The 9,093-nt window shown below is 38.5% G+C and overlaps 1 protein-coding gene across 2 annotated transcripts in view; it reads right to left on the reverse strand.

Annotated features, from left to right (window-relative positions):
- The window catches only part of LOC133618411 (ephrin type-A receptor 4-B-like), a 195,104-nt gene extending 186,879 nt beyond the window's left edge, over positions 1 to 8,225 (reverse strand). For both annotated transcript variants that reach the window (XM_061978747.2, XM_061978746.2), the window contains exons 1-2: positions 8,085 to 8,225; positions 1,631 to 1,698 (exon numbers count right to left, since the gene is read on the reverse strand). In XM_061978747.2, the coding sequence (XP_061834731.1) occupies positions 1,631 to 1,698; positions 8,085 to 8,220 (204 nt within the window). In that variant the 5' untranslated portion in view covers positions 8,221 to 8,225. The remainder of the gene's footprint in view (positions 1 to 1,630; positions 1,699 to 8,084) is intronic.
- Positions 8,226 to 9,093: the final 868 nt, after the last annotated feature.

The raw sequence follows: 9,093 nt of genomic DNA on the forward strand, positions 1-9,093 counted from the left end.
GTGTAATTTTGTCGTTATTTCCTATATTTCTACACAATAACACTAGTGAGCAGTAGATAATATGTTTACTTTTATTCATTATTGACGTGTTTCTTGCTACTTTATGTTGTATGTTTTTTTACATGAGTTCATTTTATCATCTATTACTACACCCACAAATGTGTTTGTGGAGGGGGGGGGGGGGGGGGGGGGGGGCGGGGCCTGCGGACCTGCAGCAAAGCAGGGTGTGCCAGGACCGGCTGCGAGATCAGCGACAGGTGCGTAGATGGCCCCACCCGGGCCTGCTTATCTAATCACCTGTCGCTCTGTTAAAAAGGCAGCAGCCGGTTGTGGTACACCCTGCTTCGCTGCAGGTTCGCAGGCCACGCCCCCCTCCACAGTGTTTTTTTTTTTTTTTACCCTTTCAATGTCTACTCCGTCTATTTGTATTTGTGTTTGACTTTCTCTTCTACTGTTACCAAATATCATAATCAAGCCCTCTTTTTCTGTTATTATATGTACAAACCCCGTTTCCATATGAGTTGGGAAATTGTGTTAGATGTAAATATAAACGGAATACAATGATTTGCAAATCCTTTTCAAGCCATATTCAGTTGAATATGCTACAAAGACAACATATTTGATGTTCAAACTCATAAACTTTATTTTTTGTTTTGCAAATAATCATTAACTTTAGAATTTGATGGCAGCAACACGTGACAAAGAAGTTGGGAAAGGTGGCAATAAATACTGATAAAGTTGAGGAATGCTCATCAAACACTTATTTGGAACATCCCAACTCATATGGAAACGGGGTTTGTATTAGCTTCTGACAGCACACGTCTGGTGCTGAAAGATACACACATCCCATGATTTGACACGGTAAATGACTGTTATGTTATGAAGTGGATTGAAATGTGCGGCGCACGAGCGCACGCTCTTGGCTGCTTTTATGCGAGTGGGTGTTTGGAAAGTGGGCTGTAAAAGGAAAATGAGGTGTGATGCCTCCTTGTCTCGTCTCATTTGGACTCTTTGTTAACCCGCTGAAAATTACGACTGCCGGAGGGAGGGAGGGAGGGAGGGAAAAAAAAAAAGCTTTGTCCCTGCAAAAGGGAACCCCTGTGATGTGTGTGTGTATGCCAAGCGAGGGGGTGCAGAAAGTGTGTGTGTGTGTGTGTGGGGACCAGGACCCTGTCAATCAAGCGCCGTGTGAAAGAATGAGGCCAGAAACAGCAGTCAAGTTCTCCGAGAACTCTTAAACCAACAACTAGGTGAGAGAGAGTCAATGTTCCCTCACAACTTGGAATATTTTCACAATTCATTCTGGCTAATCACAGTAAAAAAAATAAATAAATAAAAAAGACACCCACCACCAGCCTGCTTTATGCCATCTAGTGTGCCAAGCACAATGCCAAGGAGCTCATGTTAGCACTTAGGCTGGCTGGACAGCTCATATCCAAATCTGTGGGACGGATATGTAAAGTTTCCAGACCTAGTGTGTGTGTGTGTGTGTGTGTGTGTGTGTGTGTGTGTGTGTGTGTGTGTGTGTGTGTGTGTGTGTGTGTGTGTGTGTGTGATGTCCAAAAAGACAGCAGGTTGTATTTAATTATTATTATTTTTTAACCAGAGACAAACAGTTCCCAGTACTCACCCCTCCTTCTGAGGGACTCGCTGCCCATTTCAGCTCTCCTGGTACGGTCCTGGTGTCCAGCAGGGTCACTACAAGGACACATGAAGGGTCACTTACCACACCGTTGTTATGCTTTCATTCAAACATACAGGTAAAAGCCAGTAAATTAGAATATTTTGAAAAACTTGATTCATTTCAGTAATTGCATTCAAAAGGTGTAACTTGTACATTATATTTATTCATTGCACACAGACTGATGCATTCAAATGTTTATTTCATTTAATTTTGATGATTTGAAGTGGCAACAAATGAAAATCCAAAATTCCGTGGGTCACAAAATTAGAATATTACTTAAGGCTAATACAAAAAAGGGATTATTAGAAATGTTGGCCAACTGAAAAGTATGAAAATGAAAAATATGAGCATGTACAATACTCAATACTTGGTTGGAGCTCCTTTTGCCTCAATTACTGCGTTAATGCGGCGTGGCATGGAGTCGATGAGTTTCTGGCACTGCTCAGGTGTTATGAGAGCCCAGGTTGCTCTGATAGTGGCCTTCAACTCTTCTGCGTTTTTGGGTCTGGCATTCTGCATCTTCCTTTTCACAATACCCCACAGATTTTCTATGGGGCTAAGGTCAGGGGAGTTGGCGGGCCAATTTAGAACAGAAATACCATGGTCCGTAAACCAGGCACGGGTAGATTTTGCGCTGTGTGCAGGCGCCAAGTCCTGTTGGAACTTGAAATCTCCATCTCCATAGAGCAGGTCAGCAGCAGGAAGCATGGAGTGCTCTAAAACTTGCTGGTAGACGGCTGCGTTGACCCTGGATCTCAGGAAACAGAGTGGACCGACACCAGCAGATGACATGGCACCCCAAACCATCACCCAGCCATGCAAATTTTGCATTTCCTTTAGAAATCGAGGTCCCAGAGTCTGGAGGAAGACAGGAGAGGCACAGGATCCACGTTGCCTGAAGTCTAGTGTAAAGTTTCCACCATCAGTGATGGTTTGGGGTGCCATGTCATCTGCTGGTGTCGGTCCACTCTGTTTCCTGAGATCCAGGGTCAACGCAGCCGTCTACCAGCAAGTTTTAGAGCACTTCATGCTTCCTGCTGCTGACCTGCTCTATGGAGATGGAGATTTCAAGTTCCAACAGGACTTGGCGCCTGCACACAGCGCAAAATCTACCCGTGCCTGGTTTACGGACCATGGTATTTCTGTTCTAAATTGGCCCGCCAACTCCCCTGACCTTAGCCCCATAGAAAATCTGTGGGGTATTGTGAAAAGGAAGATGCAGAATGCCAGACCCAAAAACGCAGAAGAGTTGAAGGCCACTATCAGAGCAACCTGGGCTCTCATAACACCTGAGCAGTGCCAGAAACTCATCGACTCCATGCCACGCCGCATTAACGCAGTAATTGAGGCAAAAGGAGCTCCAACCAAGTATTGAGTATTGTACATGCTCATATTTTTCATTTTCATACTTTTCAGTTGGCCAACATTTCTAAAAATCCCTTTTTTGTATTAGCCTTAAGTAATATTCTAATTTTGTGACACACGGAATTTTGGATTTTCATTTGTTGCCACTTCAAATCATCAACATTAAATGAAATAAACATTTGAATGCATCAGTCTGTGTGCAATGAATAAATATAATGTACAAGTTACACCTTTTGAATGCAATTACTGAAATAAATCAAGTTTTTCAAAATATTCTAATTTACTGGCTTTTACCTGTACAGTCAAAAGTTGTAAAGAACATCATGTCATGGCTAGTCGTTAGTTCCCAATCATTTCTACAACTCTTATTTACACCACATGGACAAAGATAAGACCTTCTGGTGGAAAGTTCTGTGGTCGGATGAAACAAAAATGGAGCTGTTTGGCCACAAAACCCAGCGAAAAGGTGAGGCCTTTAATGCCAGGAACACCATGCCGACCGTCAAGCATGGTGGTGGTAGTATTATGCTCTGAGGCCTGTTTTGCTGCCAATGGAACTGCTGCTTTAAATGGGACAATGAAAAAGGAGGATAAGCTCCAAATTCTTCAGGACAAGCTAAAATCATCAGCCCGGAGGTTGGGTCCTGGGCAAAGTTGGGTGTTCCAAGAGGACAATGACCCCCAAACACACCTTAAAAGTGGTAAAGGAATGGCTAAATCAGGCTAGAATGAAGGTTTTAGAATGGCCTTCCCAAAGTCCTGACTTAAAGGTGTGGACAATGCTGAAGAAACAAGTCCATGTCAGGAAAACAACACATTTAGCTGAAACTGCACCAATTTTGTGGTCAAAAGTTCAAGCAAAAGCGCCTTTGTCAGAATAATTGTATCTAAGTTATCACAAACCTCTGGGAAGCGCTACAGGTGCATTAAAACCAAAACAAACAGGCTAAAGAACAGCTTCTTCCCCAGGGCCATAACCATCCTGAACGGACTGCCCCATTGTCCCTCATAACTGCCTTCTCTTCGGTGCAATAACCCACTCCACCAACCACCCTGTTTTTGTTTTGTTTTTTCATGTATATATTCATTTCACACCATATTCATTGCACTTCTACATTTTTTATATTTTTATATATTTGCACATTGTTTTTCTAGCATGCACACATCGCACTGTATGGAATGGCCTCAATCTCGTTACCTTGCGTAATGACAATAAAGCTGATTCTGATTCTGATTCTGATTCTGTTGCCATGAGTTCCCGGCGAGAGGACAAAAGCTGTCTTTGATCTTACCAAGCAAAAGGCTTGTAAAACTCCACTGTGTACGATGGGAAGCGGTTTCTTTGATCTATTGTAATCCACAGGAAGATCTTGTCTTGACCCGAGATCTGCAAAGCGGAGAGGAAGCAGGACCTGACGCAAGCTCCAGGCATCTTTTCTTTGAACTGTTTTGTGACCGAAGGGCGACGGCTGTTTACGACCCCTCTCCCTTAGAAACAGCTGTTGCCATGTAATCAGGGAAAGTCCAAATACAAGAGAATGCGTAGAACTCTCTTGTCAGAGCGTGGTGGAAGACTGTAAAAAGAGTACAGCCCAGACGTTTCTCCTCAATGAGCTAAATTGAATTTTGTTTGTGTTTAATTCCTTGCTTCTTGTCTGTTTAATAGATGTCATCTGTGTTTGAACCTGACAGCCTTATTGCAGGTCAACTTGCCAAGGGACATGTAAGCAAATATTAACATTGCTGTATGTATACTTTTGACCCTCACATTTTCAGTAGAGCCATAATAAATTCATAAAAGAAGCAAACTTCATGAATGTTTTTTTGTGAGCAACAAGTATGTGCTCCAATCACAAAAAAATAAGAGTTGTAGAAATGATTGACAGCCATGACATGATGTTCTTTACAAGTGTACGTACACTTTGGACCAGGACTGTAACTACTATGGTCACTTTGTTCCTGATCTGAGGTCACCAACCTGCCGCTTTTGGCTACCATTTGGCACCTTTATAATAAATATATGAACAAGCTTATTGGTGGGACTGGCCAAAGTTAAATAGGGAAAAAAAATGCGGTCAATTATGAATTATTTAATGTCTCTGTGCAGCCCGGTAGCAAATGTGTCACGGACCAGTCCGGGGTTGGGACCACTGCTCTAGTTGACAGACATTTTAGGCAAGAGATAAGTTAGCTTCTACGTCAACACAAAACATGTAATATATACATGATGTAAGTATATATGTAGTATCTAGTAACATTCATAATAACATGTAATATATACATGATGTAGGTATATGTCATGTAGTATCTAGTAACATTCATAATAACATGTAATATATACATGATGAAGGTATATGTCATGTAGTAACATTCATAATAATATGTAATATATACATGATGTAAGTATATATGTAGTATCTAGTAACATTCATAATAACATGTCATATATACATGATGTAAGTATATATGTCATGTAGCAACATTCATAATAACATGTAATATATGCATGATGTACGTATATATGTCATGTAGTAACATTCATAATAACATGTAATATATACATGATGTAAGTATATATGTCATGTAGTAACATTCATAATAACATGTAATATACACATGATGTAAGTATACGTCTTGTAGTAACATGTAATATACACATGATGTAAGTATATATGTCATGGAGTAACATTCATAATAACATGTAATATATACATGATGTAAGTATATATGTCATGTAGTAACATTCATGATAACATGTAATATATACATGATGTAAGTATATATGTCATGTAGTAACATTCATAATAACATGTAATATATACATGATGTAGGTATATGTCATGTAGTATCTAGTAACATTCATAATAACATGTAATATATACATGATGAAGGTATATGTCATGTAGTAACATTCATAATAATATGTAATATATACATGATGTAAGTATATATGTAGTATCTAGTAACATTCATAATAACATGTCATATATACATGATGTAAGTATATATGTCATGTAGCAACATTCATAATAACATGTAATATATGCATGATGTACGTATATATGTCATGTAGTAACATTCATAATAACATGTAATATATACATGATGTAAGTATATATGTCATGTAGTAACATTCATAATAACATGTAATATACACATGATGTAAGTATACGTCTTGTAGTAACATGTAATATACACATGATGTAAGTATATATGTCATGGAGTAACATTCATAATAACATGTAATATATACATGATGTAAGTATATATGTCATGTAGTAACATTCATAATAACATGTAATATATACATGATGTAAGTATATAGGTCATGTAGTAATATTCATAATAACATGTAATATATACATGATGTAAGTATGTATGTAGTATCTAGTAACATTCATAATAACATGTAATATATACATGATGTAAGTATATATGTCATGTAGTAACATTCATAATAACATGTAAGTATATATGTCATGTAGTAACATTCATAATAACATGTAATATATACATGATGTAAGTATATATGTCATGTAGTAACATTCATAATAACATGTAATATATACATGATGTAAGTATATATGTCATGTAGTAACATTCATAATAACATGTAATATATACATGATGTAAGTATATATGTCATGTAGTAACATTCATAATAACATGTAATATATACATGATGTAAGTATATATGTCATGTAGTAACATTCATAATAACATGTAATATATAAATGATGTAAGTATATATGTCATGTAGTAACATTCATAATAACATGTAATATATACATGATGTAAGTATATATGTCATGTAGTAACATTCATAATAACATGTAATATATACATGATGTAAGTATATATGTCATGTAGTAACATTCATAATAACATGTAATATATACATGATGTAAGTATATATGTAGTATCTAGTAACATTCATAATAACATGTAATATATACATGATGTAAGTATATATGTCATGTAGTAACATTCATAATAACATGTAATATATACATGATGTACGTATATATGTCATGTAGTAACATTCATAATAACATGTAATATATACATGATGTAAGTATATATGTCATGTAGTAACATTCATAATAACATGTAATATATACATGATGTAAGTATATATGTCATGTAGTAACATTCATAATAACATGTAATATATACATGATGTAAGTATATATGTCATGTAGTAACATTCATAATAACATGTATTATATACATGATGTAAGTATATTTGTAGTATCTAGTAACATTCATAATAACATGTAATATATACATGATGTAAGTATATATGTCATGTAGTAACATTTATAATATATTTATGTATTTTAAAAATTTTCAGCAAATGGCTGCGTATCAATTTCACAACGTTCGCTTTTCCCATCATCAACAACAACTAATCACGCAGACTTCACGGCAAACCAACAGTGATTACTTTGGGACAAATACTGATCCAGAACCTTAACTTTCTGATTCACAGCAAAACGCTCTCTATAAGCAGGGGCGGCCATTAGCTTGATCACAATCTAGCGGTGGATCGCCTGCCAGGCATTAAATAGAAAATAGACCTAAAAATGATGGATCATCAGACGTGACTTTGGTCACTTGATTGACATCCACTCCGACCGAGAATCTTGGTTATTATTGAGAAAAAACGACCGACAGGAAGTCGAGAAACACTTTTGGTCTTCACAATAAAAGTCATCGCAATCACATCGACTTATAATCCTAAACATACACAACTGGAAGCATACATTGTTATTGAGAAAACAAATCAAAATTATGTTTGGGTGCGTCCCCAACACTTTGAGGTGAACTATAATGTCCTCCGCCATCAATTCCATGCAACATATTAAATAAAAAGAAACAAAATGAAATGCCATCCCAAGTTTTTCCTCCAATCTCCCCAACGTCAACTTTCGTCTCCGTCACGTCAGCGCAAAAAAAAAGCATCCAAGGACGCGCGGCGCGCACGCAGCCGGCTCCGCGCCGCGCACGGTTACGCTCTCCCCCCGTTTTGTACCTTCATTTCCCGGGTAAGTCCTGGTCCTGGAGCCGGAGACCGCGGCGGTTATCCAGAGGAGCGCCGAGAACCTCCGCGCTACGTGCGCAGCCATGAGTGCGTAACGCTGGCGCGCTGCTGGTGGCCGTGGATCCATCCCGGTGGGACGAGTGTGCGTGAATGAAAGACGGAGAGAGCGTGCGTGCGTGCGCGCACACGCGTGGGTGTGTGTGCGTGTATACGTGTGTGTGTGTGAGTTGGATAGTGGGCGTATGCTTCCCGTGATGGTCATCCACACTGCGTAAAGCAAATTCCACTATAAGCCATTATTGTGGAAAACAAGCATTAGTTGTTTTTTGTATATTAAATAAGATATGTGAGGGGAAATATTCGTTTTGGTTCAATTTTTGCATTTTTTTCTAATGAATTGTTGAGAGTGGACTCAGTATCGCCGTGAAATGAAGACGCGTGTGACGTAAATGCACACAAGTACAAGACGCACTCCAATGTGTCATCATATTTGCCTTGAGGAGCTTTGAAGTGTCTCAATAAATGTGTGCCGGACTCCTGCAAGGCACAATCCTGCAGGACGACGTCGCCCCCTGTCGGTGACTGTCGTCCATGCACATCTCTGAAGATGTAATACATGGACATATGCAAACCATTGGCGTTGTTAGGCCTGTTTTAGGGGGGCTCAAGCCCCCCCTAAAATATTCTTAAGCCCCCCCTAAATAATTTGGGGACAATTGTTTTTTTTTTTTTTTATTACAAATACATGCCGACATATTCATTACAAAGTGGCCCGAACATTGGCGTTGCTAGGCCTATTTTAGGGGGGCTCAAGCCCCCCTAAAATATTATTAAGCCCCCCCGCCCCTAAATAATTTGGTGTTAAAAAAATAAAAATATTTTTTTTTTTTTTTTTTTTTTTACAAATACATGCCGACATATTCATTACAAAGTGGCCCGAACATTGGTGTTGCTAGGCCTATTTTAGGGGGGCTCAAGCCCCCCTAAAATATTATTAAGC

Source organism: Nerophis lumbriciformis, linkage group LG19 (genome assembly GCF_033978685.3).
Source record: "Nerophis lumbriciformis linkage group LG19, RoL_Nlum_v2.1, whole genome shotgun sequence".
Lineage (NCBI taxonomy): Eukaryota > Metazoa > Chordata > Actinopteri > Syngnathiformes > Syngnathidae > Nerophis > Nerophis lumbriciformis.